We start from the raw sequence: 25,862 nt of genomic DNA, 5'->3' as shown, positions 1-25,862 counted from the left end.
AGGGGGCGGGGCGGGGCCGCGGCCCGCCGAGCCGCCCCGGGCGACGGCGCTGCTCCGCAGGGGACGCCGTGAGGGCTCTCACCGGCGTCCCGCAGCTTGGGCGGGGAAAGCCGCCGAAACGTCGCCCCAGCGACCCTTCCCCGTCTTCTTCTAACGGGGTTTTGAACCCACCGGCTTTTCCCGGCGCAAGGCTGTCAGGGCCGAGGTGGTGAAGGAGGCCCACCCCCCCCAGGGCCGCCGTGTCGGACGCTGAGGACGGCGCCTCGTACCGGTAAAGTGGCACGAACTGTCCGAAGGGGAGTACCGAGAGCGGGGAGCCTCCTCCTCCGACGCTGCACCGACCTTCCCCAAGGCTGTCAGGGCGGCACCAAAAGCAGGAAAGGTCTCGCAAGGATGGGCGTTTTGTTTCAAAGCTCTTCAACAGGTAGTCTTTGAGACAGATGCATCCGAAATGTCATTATTCTTCTGCTTTTAATTTTCACTCACAACGGCCAGCCGTCACAATGAACCCATCCCACGTGCCAGTCTTTTCCTGTGCCAAAGGGCAAGATGTACATAGCGTACAGCGAACTACGCGCAGACAAGTAAAACGCAGAGCCCACAAAAATGCCTAGAACTGTACATGTCGAGCTGTCCTTCCTGCTTCGGGTAGAACTCAGTTCATTGCAGCTGGCAGATTCCTGTGCCGCGCGCACAACGATCAGACCGACCTCCAAGCAGGAGACCTTTCTTTGGAGTAGAGGCACCTTCCAGTACTTACTGGTTATTCCTCGTATCCTCGTGACATGAAAACGTTCTACCAGAAGATGCCTTTTGCCCTGTCACATTACTCTGGCCTCTCTTACACAGAGGGATAATAAATTCTTCACAAGAGGTTTTGTCTAGATTGTTCATACGGGCGTTTTGGCAGTCTCCTCCCGTTCTTTCTAAATCAGAGCTTCCACATACACATTAACACAGGGCCTGACTCTACTGAATTGTGCACGCCCTTTAACTCCCAGCTACTTCAGCAAGAACGCCTGGAGCAACCTAATGCAAGCGCATTTAAAGGAAGAAGGTGACATCCCTTAATGGCTCACCCTTTCAAACTCATTCACATGCACTTAAAAGATAAGCCAGGTCACTTCCACTATATATTATACTCTGTGTGATACTGAAAAACTTCTGAGTGACCGTTTTAAGAAGCAGAAGTGGACCGGTAATAAAAGATAGTCCCATTGGCCCTCTGAGTGAGGAGGGGAAGAAAGTTGCTTGCCAGAATACCGAGTACGGTGATGCCTTTTCACCTGACCACTAACCAGTGTGCTTCCATCTGCCACCCTGAAGTGGCAGAGAAGCATTTCCTTTGCAATAAAAACCTGGTGAAGTGTTGCCTTGTGCACTGCTACTGATTCAGAACTCTGGAGAAGAAGGCAATTCTGACTGTTTTTAAAGAATAAGATATTTTATTATGGAAGTTCATCTTCATAACAATGTGTGCAGAAAATGACTGACAATCATTAAAAAACCAAAATGTTTGTTTCATGAAAACAAAAGGATGACTATTTACACTAACTTTATACCACAAACAATGAAATACCTGAAACAGTTGAGGCAGTAAATATTCTTTTCATGTCTTGAGAGATTATTGAACAATAACTTGACATTGTACTGACACATACCAACAGGGGTTCAAGATGTTTAGATAGCCCTGACCAAGCTGTACGCTGCAGGAGGTCAAAAAATGTTGGCTAGACACTTAAGTGAACTATGTCTCTCTGTTGTTTTAACTCATAAAATTGATCTCTTACAGGGAACTTTAGGAAAAATGCTTCAGTATGAAAAAAAAACCCTCTACAATACAATGTTTTGATATCCGAAGCTGTGATTTTATCCGGAACTATCTCAAACGTTTGTTAGCATTTAGCATATCCCAGGACTCTTCCCAAATTACTCTGTTTCCCCTCACAGTTGCATCTAAACAGAAATCATCATTGACAAAACCAAGAATATTACACGCTGCTGTGAAGTATTTTAAAACCCTAAAATCAGGTCTATGAATTACTGCATGTCTACAAGAGGTATTTGCCAACAAGTATATTTATACAATAAGAAAAATACCATAACATTTATACCTAATTTACAAATATTCCAACATTACAGAAATGACGCTGTTGGCTTTATGTAAGAAATGCTAGTTACAGAGGTTGGAAAATGAACAGCAATACATAATTGAGCCCTTGTTAAAGGTATTCATCAAAACCCAGAGACATTCTTGTTTGCACCTGTCCCCTATACTATCTGGGTTTTTTCTTCTCTCTGCTTCTGCTCCTACTGCGTCTGCTCCTTTCTCTGTGTTCCACTTTACGGCACTTGTCCCCATAGCTCTCTCTGCATTTTTTCTTCTCTCTGTGCACATCCGTGCTGGGGCTTCTGGTTTCATTTTTCCTGTGCCGCTCTTCACCAGGGCTTTGACTTGGACTTTTTCTTACTTGCCTTTGCCTGGAACTGCTGTGACTTCTGCAAGGGCTTCTCCTGCTCCCCTCATCCATGCTTTGGCTTCTACTATCCCTGTCCTTTCTTTCAGTCTCTCTCTTGTTGGTGCTATGGTATCTGCTTTTGGACTTTCTTTCCCCCTCACAGGAGCTCCATTTGTTGTTCTCCGTAGAACTATCTCGCTTTAAAAGTCTGTACTTCTCCCCATCTTTGTCCTTGTTACCGTGACTACTGGAGAGATCTTCATAAAGTTTTTCCTTCCTAGTCTTTGCCTTTCCTTCTGAATCGCTGCTGCTGCTAGCCTCTGAAAACTTGTCTTTTTTTCTTTTCTTAGAATACATCTTCTTTTGTGCTGCTTTATCTCTGCTGTCAGTCTCGCTATCACTGCTGCTTACTGAAGTCTCACTGGAGGATGAGGAAGAGGATCTCATCTTATGTTTCTTGTGTTTACTTTTGCTTTTCTTCTTTTGCTGCTTTTTCTTCTTTCTGTCTTTCTTTTTCTTTTTCTTCTCCAGACGATCCAACTTCCTTTTATTTTCAAAATAGAAGAGTAGCGCAATCAGCCGTGTTAAGATATTCTAAACTACAAAGTCATTGTCTTTTAAAGTTCATTACTTGTGATGACCTACACAGTAAATACACTATTTTCCATAAAAACATGTTGAATTCCTCTCCTCGTTCAGCAAAGTATTATTTTTAAACTTCTAACCTGATGTTAACCATAGTAAGAATCCTCATGTAATCCACAGCTGCTCCCTCAAAACAGGAGGAATATGATTTTTTAATTCTTTAATTTTAAAAAACACTTAAATTTTAAAAAGTAAGATGTGTCAATTTTGGCCTTGTAATTAGGAATAAATACATTCAGCAGTGCTTTTTTTTCCTTGTCAGCCTGCTCTGGAGACTTTGCAAAATCATTGCTGCTTTTGTTTGTACATTTTTATAAGAGATTTTGAAAATGAAAAAAACGCAATTAGCATTCACTTTCTATTAATGATGGAAACTGAGACTCTAAAGCCTACATCTCCGAGTTCGCCAGGCAAATAATATGGATATTTTCAATAACCTCTTCTGTCTCAACTAGAAATTTACATTTTCTAGCTGTTAAGTACAATATTCCATCATGCACATGCATTCACTGCTATTTGACTGCTTTCACCTAGTTTTTATTTGCTTTCTGTATTTATTCTTCTCAAAAAATCAGTGACTGAATAGTGAAACTACTTTCAGTGTATTAAAAAAAAATCCCTTCAGACTAGTAAAATCTAAATTACCCAAATATTTACTGAACTTCAACTTTCAAAATATAAAGTATTGAAATTTCATTGTGTTGGGCCAGCTGAAGTTCAAACAAAATACCATTTGAAATTACTCAAACTACATACACATTCCTTACTTAAAAGGAACATAAAATATGCCACCTATTTTCAGAGAATTATTTATTATATATGCGAATACCACATGTACCTACCTACTCATGTGCCTGCTTAGCCATTCACCTTTCTCCCCTCCTCCCACTCCCCATATACAGAATGTCCTTTAACCAAAAAGGCCGTTTTAACTGTATGGGCCATTTAGGCTGTATGGGACCTACCAGGCAGTAGTTAGTATTTTTAATTTTAAGCATTTTCAGGTTATTTCAAGATAACGTTGCAAATTAACAGAGACAAAAAATGTAAGTCATCTGACACGTGCAATCAGTAGGATAGAAGCAAAGAACCAAAACCTCATTAACTTTTTATTGGAACTACAAAACCATGGGGAGCTCCCACTGCTGGAGCAGCAAACTGTGAACCCTGATCCGAGTGCAGCGTGGAGCTAGGCTAACCTTGGTCCTGGGGTGCAATGTCAGTTTAGCCTCACAGGAGAAGGTAACAAACTTTGCGTAATTGTAAACCAGTAAACAAGAACACAGAATTTTTAATCCAGGAAGAACATACTGTAAACAATGGAGTGCAAAATAATATTTTAAAATAGCAACTGACAGCATCTTCAGTGAGCCCATCATTATTATTTCCGTATCCCAGCTAAATTGGTAATGAGCCCCAGTGCAAAGGCATGGCAGCTAGATTAGAACAGCCAGATTAAAACAAAACAACCGGATTAAAAAAAACATGCTGCATAATGCCATTTGTAGTCAAGCGTATGTTAAACTAAGCTGATTTTCTTCTGTACTGATGGTACTAAATTCTGCAATAGCATAGAAGAGTTACAGGGACAATCATGGAGTCCGAACTATTGGCGATACAGATCCCCTCCACTAGGTACCACACTTACCTTAGAAGTTTCTGTTTTTGTTTGGTTGACAGTGATTTTAAAAATTCAACTTCTGGATCATCATCTCCTTCACTTGCAACAAATTCCTAGGAAAATGTGGTAAGACATTACGTTCTTATATATAAAAAACAATCTCTTCATTCAGACTTCTGTATTAAAAGTGATGCCTCTATGTACCTTATTTTTGCACAGGTACAAATATATTTGTATTACTAAGTCAGCTTAAGACTCTTTGGAAAGAGCAGCAAACTCGCTGCAAAGTGAACTCCCTCCCCGCTTCTGTCTCAAAGCTGAGTAGGTGTTATAATGTGGGGGTTATACAACAGGAGTTATTAGTAACATATGAAAAAATCACTGCTAGGGAAAGAAACATTTCTGAAATAGTTAATAAAAATGAGCCAATTTTGGAGCCCACATGATTCCCCAGGATAAGTCACTCCATTGTTATCATGCTTGGATGAATAGGTAAGATGCTAGTCCTGCTCGAACCCAGAGTAATTTAAGCAAATTACTTTTCTGTCTCGGTTTAGTCATTAGGAAAATGGGTATTAACACGTCTACCTCACTGTTGTGTTATTAGTCTTTAAATGTTCATAAAATGTTCTAGCAATGCAAAATACCGTAATCATATAATCTACATACAGTAACGCAATCAGCAAAGCATAGCTACTTTGAAGACCCTGAATTCTTCAAATTATGTGCATCTGGTACACTACAATTCTCCACTGTGATGTTTTTAATTTTAGCCACACTCAGGAGGGGAAAGAGGAAATAAAGATTAAAAAGCTCTTCCAAAAAAACCCCACCACACCTAACATAAACCAAACATACTGATATCACTGCAATACATTTAACAGTGCCTGTACACTACATTTTTCTGGGGTACATAGCTTTTTTAAATGGAAAGGTATAATTCATCTGTGGAGACAGAATGAATTGTTGATTTTCTCAAGATTTCAACAGCTGAGGGCTGTTGTCCCCTCTCTACTAGTGGTTCGACTATCCTGCCATATGAACAAAGGTTATTTCATGGTGCTCAAAGAGTGTATATGAATTTTTCACTTTATATTTTTATTAAAGCACCTCAATTAGAAATATAGCCTGTGCAGTCTAAGTAAAGACAATTAAACATATTCACTCCCAGAAATAATAAATGTAACAATAGTCAAACAAGTAAAAAAATCTTCAGATACAGCATTCCTGGCAGTAATTATTTGTGCATACTTCCTTAAACTTCATCCAAAGGCTAGCATTACATCAGAAGTAAGTGGCAAAACCCCTAACCATCCCCTTTATGAAAAATCCAATTTCTAGTCAGGCAGAGGAGAGATTTAATTTATTATATGTGGTTTTAAAATAAGGAATTTATGATTCACCATTCTGACTAAAATAAAGCTGGAAAACAGTAAGTTTTGGACATTTTTCTACTGGTACAGCTATTCAGCTTTCCTATGGATATGCATATTTGAAAACATTAAGTAGCAATTCACAAGCAATCACATTTAGATTTATAGACATTTTCAGCTTACTGGTAAAAAGATCATTACCTGTGATGGATCATTTGTGGTCAAGTTTCTCCCCAGTACATTTTGTTTCAGTGCAAACCCACTGTTTCTCATCTCCGCTATTAGCTCCGAGGGGTGCATTGATGGCCCTGTTCACAAAAATCACAGTTTGAATGTATCATTTATATCTCTCTACCTTTTTTGGACTCCACAGTAGGAATTCAGTTGAAGCTTTGTTAAGTAAAATCACAGCTAAATCAACTCAATAATCTTCTGCTGAGCAAATAATCAGATATGATTTTCTAAAACAGCAGTCTGGAGATTCAGAATAGAAAATAATTGCATTTTTCTTTAAGTACAAGGGGATTCTCTTATGTAACTTTGTCATGTTGAAAACAATATATTTAGGTAAGTCTAGTATTTTTATTATAGTAAAAAAGCATGGGAAACCTAAAGAAAGCACATTAAATAAGACTTTTAGGTGCCTCTGCTCCGCCAAAACAATGGGAAAATGCACTTCTAATATGTCACTAATAAGGCATTTTTCATAATGACACAAATTTTTCAACTTAAACGTAGAAAGTAACCATTATTAGAAACTCAGTATACATATGGAAAATAAATAAATACATGAAAAAATTATCTATGTCCTTACTTATTCCAGGGACCCCCCAAATATGCTGGGTCTCTAGGCTGTTACCTCCTCAGAGATTTCTGTTTTATCAGCTTAAAAAATACACTACATATTGCATTAGAGTAGGTGTTTGGGGTTAGGTATATGTTATCTTTCTTCGCAAACACCTAACAAGGAACAAAATACGGGATGTATTTTGAATCATTCAGAGTTGACTGCATAATTTATAAACCCTGTAACTCACTCTTTTGCTTTAATTGAATACCTGTGATCATCAGAACCTCACATACTTGTCTGATTAGGTACTTTTTCTTCACCCTAAACATACAGTCTTTTGTTAGGTCATTTTCAGTAAATTTCCTTACCAGTTCATTCACTAACCTTACTGTCCATGAATTACCACTGCAGTGTAAGGTAAATCTAAATTATAAGGAAGGTAAAACAAGAGCATGGAGCACATGATTACTATTACTTCAGTAAACTAACTGTAAATGGTAAGATTACTAGTCTTGTGAAACATACTGATCCTGCTTTGTGGTTTTAAGAGTTTCCTAGTTGTGGAAATGGACAAAACTCAAGAGATTTTTAACAGAAAAGTATGGAAAGTAAAGGGAGATTTTTACTATGGAAAATACATGTAAAGTAAAACAGCACTTTCTCAAAAAACTATCAACTTCTTATACAGATATAATGGATATCTGGATAATACACTGCTTACAGAAACAAACAGGCCTATATGTAAAGCAGGAAGGAAGAAGATAAAACTTTGAAAATGGTTTAAGGAGCCCTTGCATTACTGAATTTCTTTTCACAAGTTCCTTATTTTGCCAGGCAAAAGGATTTTCTAACGAGATACCTTTTATTCTTTCCTGAAGTTTACATTTTTATTAAGCAGGGGTTATCCCCTGCCCCTCCCATGTATTTTACCAAAAGCGCTTTTTCTTTTTACGTGTTATGGTGTAAAATTGTAAGGTCACTGATAGTTAATGAATGTATACGGGCTCCAGTGTCTACATTTTTGCTTATTTCAAATTTAAAACCTTGCTTTGCTTGCTGAAATGTACTCTGGCTGGAACAGAAACTGACATTAGACAGAAACCTAACAACAGAATTTGGTACCAGTTGATGTCTTGATCTGAAAAGGCCACATAAACCAGCCATGCAGTTCAGCCAAATACCCTGTATGAGGAAGCTGAATGGAGACAAAGTGTAGAGTCATGAAAGAAGATTTCACCATGCCAAAGAAACCAAAACATTTGACCAGACTGAAGCCTGGAATACCCCTGTTATTCAAAGGCAGTAAGAGTCACTGCCTAACAGAGTAACCTAACTAAATTACCAGGTGTTCCCCCTTCAGTGTCGCAGCATTGTACACATTTTGGTGTGTACTGGATACCTAATTATTCTCATTAGCATGATTAGACAAATAGAGGAATATAACTTGTCCAAATCTATACAGGAGATCTGCAAAAGAACTAAGACAGAAGCCCTAACTTTGTGGTTCCATAGGAGGACTATGGGCAGAATCGACCAGAAAGGTATGAAGGCATATTGGCCTTCAAAAGCACTGTTCAGAAGTATTTTCTAGAAACAAATCTTTCAGGCATTCTTTGTACATAACACTGGAAAGAGGAAAGCAAAATCATTTCCTCTTTTACATAAAAAGCTTATAATGAACGCACAGTACTATTGATTTTTGTGCATTTGTGCCCAATGGATGTCAGTTGTGCTCTAACACAGAGATCCACACGAGTGAACAAGAGACCTGTCAGAGTGGCTGCTCAAGCTGGGATCCAACACACAACCACATGCAAACTTTTGAGTTAGCTTCCACGTGCTTTTTAGAGATTAAATCAGCACTAGGTTTAAAAAACAAAAACACAGGTATGCTTAGAAGGAAAGCAAGCCAGGCCAAAAATAAATTTATGAGACTTCTGTTTCCTTGTTTACTAATGACATCAAAGAGACATTCATAGCTCCATCTACAACATTTTAGTCGCAACATGGTATTACCATGACAAGGACAGTTAACAAATCACTGTTATTCCTGTTTTGTGGATGTATACAAGCTACATCAAATGCACCTACAGAACCTTGAGACTAAAATGGTTTATGAAATAAATTATTCATGTTTTGGTCTCCCTTTAATTGTGAGGGAAACAGTAATTTAGGCTCAGCCTAGCTTGTGAGGAGATGCAAGAACCTCCATGAAGCTTTATTACATACATTATTTTTACTGCAACTAAAGGTTTTAGAAAACACTAGGAAATGAGATTCAGAAAATAAACCAACCCCATAAATGGAAGTAGAGTCAAAACACAGCCCTATTTCACAACCCTTCTGTGTGCAGACCCCAGCCAGGTATGACATAAGCATGCTGTCCACTATGGTTGATTACAGAGGACTCTCTTGTACCATGTGATCTTTGCAGTTTAAAAAACATTAACATTTTTGAGGGAACGACACAGGTGAACCTCCTCACACTTTTTTTCTGAACAGCTGATGCCACTGAACTTCTCAGAAGTTCTGCTGCCCAACAACAGCAAGACCACGTCACTACCTTTGTTCAGGTAGCAATGCTAGACCACAGTAGGGAGAAAGAAATATCTGATCTGGGAAGTCTAAAGAGACTGGTTTTTATCTGGTTACAAGCCCAGGCTGAGAAGTTCAATTAAGACATTATATTTGACAATGGCACACAACTTAATAGCAAACCTCTATTACTATCTACTTGCTGCAACACAACAATGAGAATCAAGAAAAATTTTTATTCTCCTAATTAAACTCCTTTACTTGGAATCAAAGGAATCAAGTGCTTGGTGACTTTCTTTTCCCATCCATGCCTCAACAGACTGCTTTTGATTTATGCTTTAATGACTTCAATAAGCAGATCTGATTTTCTTTGAAATATCAGTGACAGTTTGAGGTCTCCCAGGATTCCTGGGCACAGTTATTTTATGTGACAGCATTGAGGGTTGTAACACACTTCTTTTTGGGCTGCTTCTTCACAGAGTCTTAAAAGATGTAGGTGCCTAAATGTGTGAGCAAAAAATCACATCCCCATTTCCACACTATAAAATTAAGTAGGGGATTTCTCCTGGCTAATACAAATGAGTGAGACAAAAACTCTAAAAGAAATCCCAAACACTGAACTTCACTTAACAGAGATTTGAAAAACTCAACTTCTCAGAAGTGTCCTTGGCTTCCTTATTTAGGAGCTAAAGCTTAAATTTTGGAGCCACCAGTATACTGGCTGGTAGAGCGCCTCTTCCTTTGTTTGGTATGAATTGATTGTGGAGTCCTGCTTGGTGGAGACACAACTCTGCCCAGGGGATCAAACTTGGTTTGCCTGGTAAGCCAAAGAGGTAAATCTTTTCACCCTGTCTTTGGCTTATGACTACATTTATGTCATCACCCTCCAAGATCTTCAGACAAAACAGTACTAATAGACTTGATAGCCATATAACTTCATCTGGTTAAGTTCCAATTAAGTCATAAACTGTAAAACAGATTGTAAGATTGAGCTGAGAGGCTCTCAGTTGGCTAAAATCTGGGAACTGATGTTAGCTAAGTATTCTTGAACAGCACCCATCAACTTGCAAAAAAATCACTCCTACATCAGGCATAGAAAAATACTTTGTGTACTATGAAGTGATGTCCTCATATATGCATTCCTGATGGACTTGTGAGACTGTCTGTGAAGAAGCTACCTGTGTGAACTCATGCAGGTGAAAACACCTAGAGATGACACTTACGCCGTGAGTTGAGAGAATGTCAGATACAAGAATCCTGTAAAAATAGCTGATTGCTACAATTTCTGACTAGTCTCTCAACATTCTTCCATCAGCAAACTAAAAATAAGTTCAAAGTTACAATGTTTCATCATCTGTTTCTTATTCTTTCTGAAACAAGTCAAATACAGTACCTTGCTATTTTTGAATATGATTGTCAAGCTTATTTTCTGGAATTTACATTTTGATAGGGAAAAAAAAGAAAAGGAAAAAAAACCTTTAAAACTTTTCCAGATGACACTTGTTTAAAACTAAAACATTTATCTGCTTTAAAATTAATTCAGAGTCTCAGAAAAGCTTTTTACCATATAGTGAAACTAATTGCATGCTGATATCATACTTATTTTTATGCATTAAGACAACTGACAACTTCGTAAGTTTTCTACAGCTACTTAAAATTATATTAAGAGCTTGCACAAAGGAGGCTCCATAGTTAAAGACCCATCAAAGGGTTTTTAAAATATTTTTTCATGGCCTTTATAATTCTCAAGAAATAGTGTTGTCAAGCAAATAGGCTACAGTTTCTTCCTGCTTCTTACTTCCCATAGAAGTTCTTGCTGCGTTCATTCTCTGTTATCTTCTGTTTAAGATACTATTTAAGGAAAAAATCCAGATAGCTCAGTTGACTCAGAGTTGTGACACAAAATCTGGAAACTCAAACCATTCAATGAAGCATGAAGAGAAAGATTTTACTTTTCACAAAGTACAACCTGAGTGCAACCTTAGCTTGACAGCTGTTGGTGCATCTTTATAATATTTGTATAATTAAATAAACAGAAGAGCTGTAAACAGAATTTTTCTGAAGCCTATATGAGCATCAATTATACTGGATTGCAAAAGGATATCACACTAGGATTTCTACAACATATTGTAAATTTGCTTTTTTGTAACAAAGAGCACTCCAATTTCTTATCACGCTTAACTGAGATAAATTTTACAGAATCAGTTTTGCTTTTATTAAACAACCAGGGAAGGAAATATAATTCTGGATTTCAGTTACTTAAATGCCTAGCTTACAGCAAGCTCTCCCACCCCGCATTACTACCCCCACTACCATCCCAGAAACAAGGGAAACCTATAGCTGCAATTAATTTTCAATTCTGTCTGTACTTCTCTTGAAGCTACAAATGCAGAGTGTATTGTAACACTCTCTTGTTGCCAGAATGTTTCCTCCAAGGGGCACAGGCCCAGGACTCTTAGGAGAACAATGCTCACCATAACACACCATCTAGCAGGCCTCCATTAACATGTCTAAAGCACATTTTTCAAATTAGCCAATATTAGAGAACAGTATGCTAAAACCTCTTTTCATAACGACTGTGATTAAATACCACTTTTTCTGCAACAGTTTCAGTGGCAGTAAGGACAGACCATAATGTTACGATTGCCGTCCTCACCAAAAATAGCAGTTTTACTTCTGTCTACTCATGATGCATAGTCTTGATGGTATCTGCTCCATTTATTGATAAAAGCTTTCACTGCTGTCACCAGTGCAGATGAGCAAACTGAATTATTCTTTTGCAATCAATTAAGTTTTAAATGGATTTTTATTGTGGAATACACATGGAAAGCAAAGAGATAAGAAGCAGTAATAGTGTAACCACTATTTCCACCTGTGGCAGGGCAAATTACAGTAACCAGTTGTACTTAGGTAGTGGCTGCAGTTATGTATTGCTATGAAATGGACTACTCAGTGTAAAAGTTACTGAAAAAGGCAGTAGATTCTTCATGGTGTCATTTTAATTACAACTTTTTAACCTTTATTTTAACTCATGCTTATTTTGTGTACCATCAAAACAGAATATTTAGAATAGGGCTTTTTGAGAGCTTCCCCTTCCTGAGAATGTGTTCTGGTGTGGGACATCTTTTAGTTTACAGATGTGATCATTTTAATCTAAAAATATCACCATCATCATACTACCAGACTTCTGACTTGGTAATAGAGAGATAACTTACATGAACATAAATGTAAACAAAGCACACTGGCATATCTGCTATCAATTTGTCAGTATACGTCACACTCAGTATACTCCGCTCTACCATGTTTAAAAATTAATTTATGAATCAAGGACAAGATACTTTCAAGGCTTAGCCTTTATTACTACATAATTTCTGTTAACAAAGTAGGCCTAAAGCATGTTGCCTTCATTCCTTCTTATATGCATCTTGGACAACATGAGGCCATAACTCTTCCAAACTGAAATTTGATTTTCTGTGTAACGGTGATACTGAAGCCACGCTCTGCTGTTGAAAAATAAATAAGTAAATACTCCAGGGAGCATGCAAACAGCTCTTTCTCATTAACTAGGTTTTAGGAAACCACTCTGCTTGTGGGTTTTAGTTTAGCACACAATCACATGAAGAATGAATATACTCTGAATTCAGAATGCTGCCTTCTCTGGGTGGCAGCAAAGGCATAACATATGATACAAGGCTTTTTAGGTTTTACTTTATAAGAGGAACTAACTATAAAATTAGCATAGACAGTTTTGTCAATACATCCATATACTTTTTTTGTGCTGTCCACAAAGTTTCATATGTAGTTGCTTTTTTTAATGGCTTAAAAGGAAATTGAACAAAAATAGAAAAAAATTACAGACTGAGCCTAACCACACTATCGTCTGTGAACTTTTATTGTGGTTGTGACACAGGTAAGAGCAGTCACTTATTTATCTAATGGACAAAAAGTTATTGTCAAAATTATGTGATCATGATCCTGGTCATGAAGAACATAGCAAATTTATGCTGCCTCTAATAATTCAGAATTGATCATTTTTTACTAATAATTTTTTCATTTATTTCAGAGATGACTGCATTCAGACCACATCTACACTTTCAAAGCAACCGCTGCTGTTGGCATTGAGAGAAATCAATGAATAAAATAACTGGCTTTTAATTAGCTCTTCTTCAGAGGGTCTACAGTTAACTGAATTTAACACTTCAGCACAGAATTTCAGTATAATTTGCTGTGCTTTTGTCATAGGGTATTTCAGAGAATCCTGAGTTTTCTTTTTACTTTTTTTTGAGTAGTAAAAACCATTTAACATTATCAAACTGCTATAGGAATCCGTATTTATTGCCTAAGTGCCAAGCACAAGACTTTTAATAGAAATCTGTATTTTATGCATTCACACCAAATACAGAGGCTTCTGAAACATAAATGGAGGATTATTCTAAAATGCGACAGTTCTTAAACTATGTGAAGATTTAGTTAAGGTTCCTACTGTTCACAATCAAAGGCCTCAGCTGCAGATCATAAAGGAAGGTTTCATACACGGTATGTTTCTACAGGTGACCATTCATACAAATATTCACAGTTAACATATTCAAATACTTTTTCTTTGTTATTATAGATTCAAGAGAACACTTAAATCAATTCCTGCATTCCTGATACAATGCAGATTTTTATCTGTTGGGAAACAAAAAAGCACCATATTTGTCACTGAAAAAAATGCAGTGAGATACTGACAAAACATAGACATAGATTTCCTTTCTTCCTGTCTCCATGTGACTGATAATTTCAACAATTACTGTGGAAAGGAATTTCACCCAAAAGCTAAAGATCAGTTGAACACACTAAGTGATAGCCTGATGGAAACCACAACCACAAGTAGTTTTACGGCACCCAGGCAATGCAAAGAAAGGGCACAAACTCTAGGAGCTGATAATGAGTCTTTAGAAGGCTGCATTTGCATAGACATACCTTGAGTTTCTTTATCTTTGTAGACAATAAGACACTAGATACATACACATGTTGCTCCATTACATTTTTACCGTTATTTGCCTGAATTTTCCACAACATGCTAATCACTTTACAGTACTCTTTCTTCTCAGTAATTTCACTGGATGGATCACATATGGAGCCAGTCAGCTGTAAAACATTCAAAGTAGTCCATAGCAGAGAAGGATGCCCAGCACTCTCCAGGCTTTGGTTTCATAGGCCAAGAGCATAAGAACCATTTTTAGTCTTACCATCCAACTTCTTCTAAGCACTCCATTCATAAAATTACCTCCCCATTTGAGGCACTAGCCTTATTTCTTAAGGTAGCAATACCTCTCTTCATAAGATAGTAATAGATTCCTAGCAGGTTATTTGTTCTAAAAACATACGATAAAAGTTGTAAGCATTTAAGGTTTCATAGTTTTTTAGCAATCCCCTCCCTCACTGAATAAGACAGGCTGCTTGGCAGAAGTGGGGGGGTGGGGGGTGGGAGGTATTTAGTTTGTCCTAACTTTACCTGACCAAGAAAGTTGCAGGCAATTTTGAAGTGGAATAACAGTATTACTTCAAAATATTTTGCACAGAAAACCTACCAGTTGCTGCTAGTAAAGCCAAAGGCTTTTCAGGCTTCAGCAATAAAGCACTGAAAAGCACAAAAATCAACAGATGCTGCTGGTTAATGATAAAAAAGGATTGTAAAAACAGCAAACTTTTAGACACTAGTAACCTGGGGTTTTTTTACTGGTATATATTACATATTTTATACATGCATATATACACAGAGACACACAAAGTCAGAACCACAACTGATGTTTTCATCTTGTCTGAACTTTGAAAGTTAGGATTTTATCAGTAAAAACGCCTGTAAATCAGTTTAGCCCAAAGAAGCATTTTGATTGCCTAATTTAGCTTTGTAAAGAAGTAAATCTTATAAGTTGGTCTCTGTAAGCCTCACAGCTGGAACATTCTAACACTACTTTGCAGTTTCCAGTGATCAAAGTAAGTTACTCTATATCTAAAACTAAGAATTTCATAATGGAAATAATGCAACACCAGGGGGTGCAGTTATCATGAAATAATTACACTCCTGGGAGATTACAGACAAGGCTGTACCCCAGGGGTGTGATTATCCCATGATAACCACATCCACTGAAATTGCCTTATTGCAAAAATAATCTCTATTCACTGGTGAGATATTATTCAATAGGTGCTTTTTTAATGGTAAGATTATTATTTTTTTTTTTGTATGAATTACCAGCTAGATTAGTAAAATGGTCCCAGAAGCAAAATAACTAAGCCACCATGCCTAAATTAAGGTACCAATTGTAATTATTTTTGTTTGCTGGAGCGCTGTAGTGTATGTCACATCTTGAAAGACAGCAGTCTTTCAGTTCTGTGCCACAAACATGCTTTCGCCCTGCAGCAGTTCCACTAGAGTGAACTGAAGTCCATGACTGGTCTTTGCATACAAGATATTCAACACTGAATCCAAAACAGCAATTCCCAATCAGTTTATGTGCAAAGAGGAAGATTACAATGCAGTCTTCACGTAAGATTCAAAGACAAGCGTCCTGCTGCCGAAATAAGAGAATCACATTTTATAGTTTTTATGGGAAAGAAAAAGCCTATATTGGTGGTTATTTTATGATGTAAAAGAATATGTACATAGGCGATCAATAACTCCTCTTTTTCCTCACAGAGAAACAGAGCAGGAACTTTAGATAATGCAACTATCAGACACAGGAGTTTCATTTTCATTCATTTGAACTCAAACATTTCTTCTGAGGCTGAAAAAATAGTCTGAGTCCAAATAAGACATTTTGGTTTACTCTCTTTCTGAAGCAGGAAGAAATCAGAACAAAACACAAACTGAACTTGTATCAAGTGCTCTTGAATTCGGTTCCTGCATTACTTATTTTTTTCATTCAAATAAGGAGTCTACATTCTACTGAAACTTATCGGTTTGGGCATTTAAAAAAAAAAAAACCAAAACACAAAACATTACCCCTTGGGCTTTTATTAAATTGAAGTCACCATTCAGCTAAGACCTTTGAAGGCCCATTTTTTTGGAGGAAGAAAGGGAAGGATGGGGAAAGGCTGCTTTTGCTGGTTTTAACTCAATAATTTGGTTATGCTAATAAAACAATTTTTTTACCCTCATTTTCTGTCAAAAGGTCTTGCTTTTGACCAAGGAGAAAGATGAAAATGTCCCTCCAATTAGGTAAGTGCCAATCCTTTATACGTGCATAAAGATTTGTTAGCAATACTGTGGTTATCACTGTTTGTACTGGTTTTGGCTGGGATAGAGTTAATTTTCTTCATAGTAGCTGGTATGGGGCTATGTTTTGGGTTTGTAACCAAAACACTGTTGATAATGCTGGGAAGTTTCTGTTACTGCTGAGCAGTGCTTACACAGAGTCAAGGCCTTTTCTGCTTCTCAGCCCACCCCACCAGCAAGGAGGCTGGGGGTGCACAAGAAGTTGGGAGGGGACCCAGATGGGACAGCTGACCCCAGCTGACCGGAGGGATATGCCAGACCATATGACATCATGCTCACCAATAAAAGCCAGGGGAAGAAGGAAGAAGCAGGGATGTTCAGAGTTATGGCGTTTGTCTTCCCAAGTAACTGTTAGACATGATGGAGCCCTGCTTTCCTGGAGATGGCTGAACCCCTGCCTGCCATTGGGAAGTGGTTAATGAATTCCTGATTTTGCTTTGCTTATGCATGGAGCTTTTGCTTTACCTACTAAACCATCTTTATCTCAACCCATGAGTTTTCTCACTTTTACCCTTCCAATTCTCTCCCCCATCCCACCAGGGTGGAGTGAGCGAGCACTGTGTGGGGCTGAGCTGCCTACCTGGACTAAACCACCCTGTTTCCTTTCCAGGTTAATTAATCCTGTTCAGTAGTGTTCCTGAGAGCAGCTACCCTTCCACACTAGAGATTTCTAAAGACTTCAAAGTTATTACATGATGGAATTCAGTCATGAGTCTAATTAGTATGTAATAAACTTCTCCTGTGGTTCCTGAACTTGTATGTATGAGATGTTTCAGTCCTTCTTTACAACAGAGCATCTGAAGTTTCTCCCATTATTGTTCTCTGGTTAGAAACACATTTGGGTAAATGCATGAAGACAGCAGTGAACAAAACAAAGTCATCTATTTTCCTGTGTGTTAAGTGTGCTTCTCTAAAGCAAAAGAACAACAATGTTCATAAGAACAAGGCCTGTTAAAAGTCTCCTACAGGGAACCCAGAGGATTTCTTAAAAGCTCCTTCTGCAGAAATTAGTAATGCCAATGTCCTTATAATATCAGATTCAGAACCATGAGGCCAAGGGTTCCCAAGCACCGATTGCTTAGAGATTCATTACCAGCCAGGACACTTTGCAGTATATGGATTAGCATCTTCCAATGCTGTGCCAATGCATAGTGTGCTCTAACAAGGGAGAGTATTTTCAAAGTTTGAAGAATCCTAACTAAATTTAGGTAGTGTAACTACCATGCACTGCCTAGAAAAAAAAAACGATTGAGTTCAGTTTGCAAGAAAAGGATGCGAGATCATCTTTTATTAGGATGAAAAGACTATAAATCAGAGGAAATAAAGTGCTATCAAGTAAATCACTTTGAAGTAATAGAGCTCTTTTCAAAGACTTTACAAAAAAACTCCAAAGATTTGCTCTTTAAAAAAAAAGTTTCAATGACTTATAGCCTAAATTTGGTCCTTCTAATGCAATTAATTTCATAAACTAATTGGAGTCCTGCTATATTGACTACTGTACTAAAATTTTATTCTGGTTTCACCTTTATTCCTTATTATATCTGTATCTCCCAGATGTACCCCTTCATTTACGAGACAATATTTATATTTCAATTTCCTGACACGCAAACTAGGAATAAGCTTTCAAAAGCTGACTTTCTACATATGGAATTACCTCTTGACCTTTAAAAGTATTATTTGCTCTAATAATTTAGCTCAACATTTTTCAACTCTTTCTTGAGAGCTGGTTGCAAACATTTTTTACACATTTAGCTATTAAAAAGCCCAGTCAAATAAATCAAATACACATTCCACACTTGCTGTGTACTATAAGCAATCACTCCCTATCCTTGAAATCCCTATTCATTGTTCTCTTCAGAGGCACATATTTTCTTCTACATTCTAGAAACAAACAGACAGCTTCTGAAAATTGTTCTTTGGAGTTCAGACCTTACAAGCCAAGTGGTTTTGTACTTTTTTTTTTTTTTTCTGCTGACAATCACAATAAATTAAAACTCTGGACTATTTACATGTTTTTTTACTAGTTTTCTAAGCATGAGGAGACACTTATTTGTGACACATGCCAGGGGGGTGTAAGGGTGGGTGAAAAGCAAGTCAAGTGCTTTTGTTTGTTGTTTTTTTTTTTTTAAACCTAATCATCAGTTCATGAAACACAGAAAGGTTTCATAAAAAGAAGGTATCATAAAAAGTCTCTGTCCCTTACAAAGCAGTATTTTCTGCAGTTCTAGGCAATCTAAATAAGAACAGTGTGGCAACAGACATTTTTGCAGTACTATAAAATAATCAGAAAATAATTAGGAATTTAGTCTAGAGACATAAAACCAGCTTAGGAGTACATGCAATTACTGATAAAGAGAAGCTGGAAGAAGCAGCAACTGAGGAGATGTGTTGTACAGAGGAACAGAAGAAGGTTCTTAGAGGTGGATACCGATTCAGCACTAGGGCTAGGAACAAATAAGTAGAAGTAATGATAGGAAACAGCAAAAACTAGAAATGGTCAAGACAAGATTATATTCTTGGGGTGTGTTGATCAGAACATGATAGAATTTGTCTTTTTAATGTGGCAGTGTCTTGTCAGGAAATGTAAAAACACTGTTTTACCCTCAGTGTAGGTTAATTTTACAGCGCTAACTGCAGATCTACAGCACTGTTAACAACTGGGTAGAACTCTCAGCAATGCAAAGATAATGACTTACTCCCAGCCCAGACAACACAGGACTGGTGTCAGGGTTTAGTAAAAGAAAAAAAAAATTTTTTTTAATGTTGACATAAGGTTTAACACATGACATGGATGAATTATGAGTCTTAAGAGAATGAGTGAATTCAATAACTTGTGTTCCCACTTAACTGTAGTGCTTCATTTACATATGTGGAATTTCCAGAAGTCAAAGGAGCGTAATTTAGCTTGTTATTAGATCAGATAAAGTTTTAGAAAAGTTGATTAAAAGATTGTATTCCTGAGGTTAGAAAAAGCAGACAACCTTTTATCTGATGATCTGATTAATTGTATCAACACTTCCTATAAGCCTTGTATCTGCTACTAAATCAAGAATTTAAATTGTTTTAAACTTTACCTACAGTGTTTTTACACAGTTTCCCTGAAAGAAAGAGAAAGTATCAGTACCATTACAGCTGACTATTCAAATCCAAGAACGGTGTCTTACAAATTATATATACAAACCCTGATCTGTCGCCCACCCCTACTCCCTGAAATCCTTCCTCAGCCTATTAAAAAGTCTATGCTCAGCATAGCGCACTGTCTTCCAAATTCCAGAGTCGAAAATGAGAGGGCATTGGTGGAGTCTAAGAATATCTAAGTAGTTTTACAGCACTTTACTTCATGCAAAATTAATCATATGTGCTAAATTCCACTCTTTAGGCTTAGAAAGACAGTTTGGAAACATCCACAGCAGTCAAATGTTGCCTATACCTAGATAGTTCAGTTAGGTTTGAAACAAGCAGTTAGTCTTATATTGACACTGAAAAGTGTCCGTATTACACTGTTATGAATAATGAGTCCATTTTCAAGTTTGTGCAAGCACGTACAACTATTTTCCACTTTCCCAGCCAAACACTCCTAAAATTTACCACATCATTTGAACTGGGCAGTGAGGGGGAAGTAATTTCTGCAGCACAAAAGCATATCTGACATGCAAGAGCTGCTCAGTATAATTCTATTACCCACCAAATCCTCCAAGCACAGTTTCTTCTAAGGTAAGAATGAGGGAAGAAAATAATTTAATGTTATAACCTACCAAATAGAAAGGCTGAGAACGTCAACTACAGGATGGCTAATACAATGGTATAATCACCAGACAGTGCTAAAAGCAGAGGAGTGTAAGAGGCACTATTTCCTTTAACTTAAGGCTTCCAGGCCTCATCTCAAAGAAATGACTTATCTAGGTGATCTAATTCTGAAAAGCAAGATTGTTGGTAGGCTAAATATGTAATAAAACTAAGAGCTGCTACGTAAAATAGATAACCTTAGGAAAGACAGAAGAAAACCAGATGTTATCAAGTGTGCAAGTGTAATGGTATCCCTGCAAAATTGAATACACAACATGGCACATGATCTTAAAGCACAGTACAGCAAGGCTGAAGACTCACCCATGTTACCAGGTGTTTCTTTAACGTGCCACAATTTTAAGAATCTTAGAAGTATTACAAACTTGGGTCAACTTACAAAGTAATGTAGACAAAAAAATTATTCAATTTGAATGTTTGTATCCACTTCTTTAAACCTCATCTAACACCAAATGCTGACTTCAAGTAACAGGAAAGCTAATAGAGGGAAAAAACAATTGTAGTTCAGAAAGCAAAAAGAAGCCAGCTGAAAGGAAACCAGGCATTTGGAAATCTAGGTTTCAATTGCTTGTCCACTTACAGAAGCACAATTATGTATATAAAAAAACCCAAACCTCTCCTTTTTTCCAAGTGATTAACAAAGATATACTGATATATTCCAGCTTTTCCAAGCAGTTTGCCTGAATCTGAACTGGGACAGTCTTTGACAATCCATTACATTAATTTTTTTTTTGGTGACACAAATGTCATTCTGATGTAAACAACCTCACTGCAGCTTCGCAATTTTTGCCACAGATAGAATCAAAGCAACAGTCATTGCGTAATCTTTTTAAAATGTGTTACTAAGTAGAAAATTAGGTCCCTGTCACTTGAAATAATTAACTTGAAATTGTGGATCCTACATTTGGAATTGTGCTGGTTTTGGCTGGGGTAGAGTTAATTTTCTTCATAGAAGCTAGTATGGGGCTATGTTTTGGATTTGTGCTGAAAACAGTGTTGATAACACAGGGATGTTTTTGTTACTGCTGAGCAGCACCTACACAGAGTCAAGGCCTTTTCTGCTTCTCACCCCACCCCACCAGCAAGGAGGCTTGGGGTGCACAAGAAGTTTGGAGGGTACGTAGCCAGGACAGCTGACCCCAGCTGACAGAAGGGATATGCCAGACCATATGACGTCATGCTCAGCACAGAAAGCTGGGGAAAGAAGGGGTGGGGTGAGGGTGGGCATTTGGAGTTATGGTGTTTGTCTTCCCAAGTAACTGTTAGACATGATGGAGCCCTGCTTTCCTGGAGATGGCTGAACCCCTGCCTGCCGATGGGAAGTGGTGAATGAATTCCTTGCTTTGCTTTGCTTGCATGCACAGCTTTTGCTTTGCCTGTTAAACTGTCTTTACCTCAACCCACAAGTTTTCTCACTTTTACTCTTCTGATTCTCTCCGCCATCCCACTGTGAGGGGAGTGAGCGAGTGGTTGTGTGGTGCTTAGTTGCTGGCTGGGGGTAAACCACGACAGGAATAAAGAAGCATTTTCCCCATTTCATTAACTCTTTGAAATATGATAAACTTAAACCTTCTAAAATTAACATGATGAGTTCCCCCAAAATTTCTAACCAGCACCTTTAAAAGACATTCACTGCCTACCTGAACCATCACTGGAGACTGAACTTGCGTTAATTCCAGAAAGGCCAAATAAGGGACATTCTCGATCAGTGTTTACATGACCCCACTTGTGGCATTTAATACATCTCACATTCCGCACCTAAAAGGGAAAAAAAAAAAAAAAAAAGACATAATTTAATTAACAATACAGCTTAACATTTACAGAAATATCTATGCTACTAGGCGTAAGAGAAGCTTTTAAACTCACTGAAAAACAGATGATAAAATTAAGAGAGTCCATGTCAATGTTCTGCAGTTAGATAGTATTTGAAATATACCCAAGACATCCACAGAGTGAAATTTATGTAACTTGCCTGGATACCAAATGGCTGATCTCTGATATTCATATCATCCTTAGCATACCTGTTACACAAACACAAAAGAAAGCAAATACTCAATTCACTATTTTTTTAAAGCCATCACATACAAAACTACCTTTTATTGTTAAGTGCACATCCGTTTCAGAGATATACTTCTGGTAAATGTTAGTTTTAACATGCTTTCAAATATGGATGTAAAGTTCAAACAAAAACTAAGTTGATCAAGGAAATAGTTCCAGGTTTACAGGTTCTACTAATTAACTGCCAGGACATGACAGGATTACACAAGTGACCTGCTCAAATATAAGAGTATAAAAAAAAAAGATACGAATAGTATAAAAGTTAAATAAGAAGAAAAAAAAGTTTTTATTCAGATAGAACACAGACATCTTACTTTTCTCGAGGGGCGACTTTTTGCCATTCAAATTTGTATTCAGTCTCTCCTTCTTGCTATAAAACAGAAAACATGGTAAGTTTGAAAAATTTTTTTTTTAATACATTTTAAGTAAATAGGAAGAAAACAAAGAAATAATGCAATGAAATACCTCTTTAGCTTCCTCTTTGAATTTTCAGAAATCATGGAAAGAAAAGACATGATACATTAATTACGCATGTAAAATGCAGCTAGTGTCTAAGCTGGAGACAAAACATGTTATGGTTTATACTAATACAATACTGCAAATACTCAAAAAGTAACTTTATTTAAATACAGTGCACTTATAAATAATTGGCCTCTACTATATGGTTACAAATCCTGTAAAACCAGAATCATCTTTCAAAACTATATTGATTTGATATACAAGTACAAAAACCTTTAAACTCTTCTCGCAAAAGTAGCAACAATACTTAATTTAAAAATCTTCAAAAAAAGGATTTTTAAGCAAAAAATCACTACTTTAAAATTGCATTTCCTCTATTAAGGGATTACTTTAAGAGCTTTTAAAGGTAAATAACTGCAAAATTTGCTCTATAAGAACGAGCCCACCCAAGCATTTCCAAGGGTTTTCATGCAAATGGGAAAGATGCATTTGAAGGGGAATGTGTTTTCTTTTAAAGGGAATACATTTTCTTAGTTCTGCACTTATATTCAGATTTTGCTAAAATTAAGTGACTGATATGAGTATCCACCAGGTACTTAGTAACTTCTGTTTATGAATCTACTAAATACAGTCACAGTCAGACCCACCAGAGTCAGGTCAGCCAGCAGTTTTGACCACAGAATCTCAGTATTTATTATTTATTTAACTTCCACTAATTAACTTCTTGCTTTGGTATCTCCTACACTTGACATGCATCAAGCTGAATTATGGGCAGAACTTTTAAGCAAAGGTGACCCTGCTATTTCTAAAAAGGAGAGTAGGCCAAAATACAGGTTTGTGTTGTCTGAGTCATTGCCTTGGTAAGGTCTAGTCCCCCCCATCCAATGGCTTTATAATTGGCTAAAGAAACACCTTTGGTCAAGGACAGAATTTCTGCTGTTGCCAGGAAAGATATTATATCTGTTTCTAACCCTTCATGTTGAACTGTTGCTTAAAAAAACCCCCAACCATTCTCAGTCTGAAAGAAATTAAAGTATTGTGAGATCAAAATTATTACATACTATGTATGCCTGCATAGTCCTACAGGAAGAACTAAAAATCATACCTTCTAGCATTACCTCACTATAAGCACACTATTTTAAAATAAAAGACATTGTGCTTTTTTCTTCAGAATGTTTTTAGCTTTGCAGTACTGTCTGCTCACGATCAGGAAACTGCAGTACCTTTCTTTGCTCCAGGTGGGGCCTCATACATGAAATTAAGACCATTCTTCACACGCTCATCACCCATAAGCAATCTAAATAAAAAGGACAGAGTTTGGGGTGACAAAACAACCACATTGGTATTACTTAATAATACTAATAAAAAAAAGAAATGTGCGGCAGGAAATTGTTACAACAACTGGCAATTTTTCATTTGTTAATTTGAGTAACAAAAGCTGAACATCAAAAAACCCGAGAGAGTAGTCAAAACTTTTGCATGCTCTGTTGTGTACCAAAAATCACACATTTCAATCACAACTGAAACGTAACTCTGTGTCTACAGAATTATGAAAGCCAGATTTCTGTGTGACCCAAACATATCGTTATACAAGGTTACCTGCTGTTCTGTGCAATGCAACGTATTTTGAAATGAATTAGAAGACACGCACAAGCCACTTTAAAGAAGTTCTTGTGACCTCTGCTTAATCAAACACTAATTTATGAGTCGACATCCTCTCCTACTACTGTGGTCAGTGGGAGACAGTATTTCAAATAATTCACAATGATATGTCATTCACTGCCATGAAAACAAGAGACGGTAGGAAGAAGTGTGTGATCTTATGCCAAGTCTCACCTATTATCATAGGATTCCTGTTCTTTCAGATACTGTTGCATTAATTCTTCTTGTTTCTTCTTATCATATGATATTTTCTGTTCCGCCATCCATACCTAGTTAAAACAAGTAACTTCCTGCTTTAAACAAGTACAAAAACCACTGCAAAATGTATTCACGTATAAATACTTAACTGGTTTACTCTAATGAAAATACTTGAGAAAATTCCCATCCTAATCACATAAAATATATTATTTTCATCCAGCATTTCAACAGACAAACCTCACACAAGCAGTAACTTTGATAAGCTACAACTCCAACAGCATTTAAGAACTGAAGAGATATGAGAAAGTTTAGTAATTCAAAGGGAAAAGTAGGCTCAGAAAACACCCTGGGTGTCCCACTGCCTTCCCCATAGTGACGCCTCCTCACCTAAGTCTCACCAGACCCCAAACCCCAGGTTCTCTCGGGAGCTCCTGGAACAGTACAGTTCTGGGGAAGAGACCTGGAACCAGGTCAAGGCAGGTGTGAAATATTAGGAAAACACGAGCACATCGTGACAGGTGGGAGTTTTCTTGGACGGTGTACGGTGCCTATTATTTATCCAGAGAAACAGGTGTTGAAAAGCTGGAGCCGGGAAAAGGCGATAGTTATACGCACCTGTGAGCCAGTAAAGCCGAAGCTTCAAGCATTTCCCAACTTTTCTTCCTGCCTCTTCCCTCCCCCAACCCGGTCCCACCACAGGAAGGCCGACATGCCCTACCCGTGCCGTTGCGGTGCCAGGACCCTGTCATCCCCACCTCCCACTCCCCGGGACGCCGCCCGGCCCCGGCCCAGCCTCCCGGCCTCCCCCGGTGCGCAGCGGACGCGGCCGGCCGGCTGAGGGGCCGCGGCGCCTCACCTCAGACCAGCCGCCCGGCAAGGGCCACAACGACTCCCGCCGCCGGCCCGGCCCCCCTCACCTTTTTGATGTTGGACTTGGAGGCGGGGTGAAAATCCTTCTTGCACATGAAGTTGGCGAACGACTTCCCCATGGCGGCGGCGG

General features: G+C 37.9%; 1 protein-coding gene across 4 annotated transcripts; it reads right to left on the bottom strand.

Moving 5' to 3' along the window:
* Positions 1–1,421: 1,421 nt before the first annotated feature.
* CIR1 (corepressor interacting with RBPJ, 1) lies at positions 1,422–25,862 on the bottom strand. 4 transcript variants are annotated; one of them, XM_010566493.1, is made up of 11 exons: positions 25,780–25,862; positions 25,250–25,444; positions 24,839–24,933; positions 24,226–24,299; positions 23,009–23,022; positions 22,858–22,913; positions 22,458–22,506; positions 22,126–22,243; positions 6,300–6,406; positions 4,753–4,838; positions 1,422–3,003 (listed from the first exon to the last, which is right to left on the bottom strand). In XM_010566493.1, exons 3-11 carry the CDS (start codon positions 24,925–24,927, stop codon positions 2,277–2,279), a joined length of 1,320 nt encoding a protein of 439 aa, XP_010564795.1. In that variant the 5' UTR covers positions 24,928–24,933; positions 25,250–25,444; positions 25,780–25,862; the 3' UTR covers positions 1,422–2,276. The 4 variants fall into 4 exon arrangements, with proteins under 4 accessions (XP_010564795.1, XP_010564803.1, XP_010564785.1 ...); XM_010566501.1 differs by having other exon boundaries at positions 25,250–25,477; positions 25,780–25,860; XM_010566483.1 differs by lacking the exon at positions 25,250–25,444 and having other exon boundaries at positions 25,780–25,856.

This window comes from Haliaeetus leucocephalus, unplaced genomic scaffold (genome assembly GCF_000737465.1).
Source record: "Haliaeetus leucocephalus isolate CR32 unplaced genomic scaffold, Haliaeetus_leucocephalus-4.0 Scaffold1, whole genome shotgun sequence".
NCBI lineage: Eukaryota > Metazoa > Chordata > Aves > Accipitriformes > Accipitridae > Haliaeetus > Haliaeetus leucocephalus.
The sequence above is the reverse complement of the archived record's forward strand: the minus strand, read 5'-3'. Positions and strand labels throughout refer to the sequence as shown.

Coding starts and splice junctions, on each gene's coding strand:
- CIR1 (XM_010566483.1), bottom strand. CDS start 25,851: ATGGGGAAGTCGTTCGCCAACTTCATGTGCAAGAAGGATTTTCACCCC. Junction 22,507..22,857: donor AAAGTCGCCCCTCGAGAAAA/GTAAGATGTCTG, acceptor TTTGTGTAACAG/GTATGCTAAGGATGATATGA. Junction 22,244..22,457: donor ATCAGCCATTTGGTATCCAG/GCAAGTTACATA, acceptor TTTCCCTTTTAG/GTGCGGAATGTGAGATGTAT.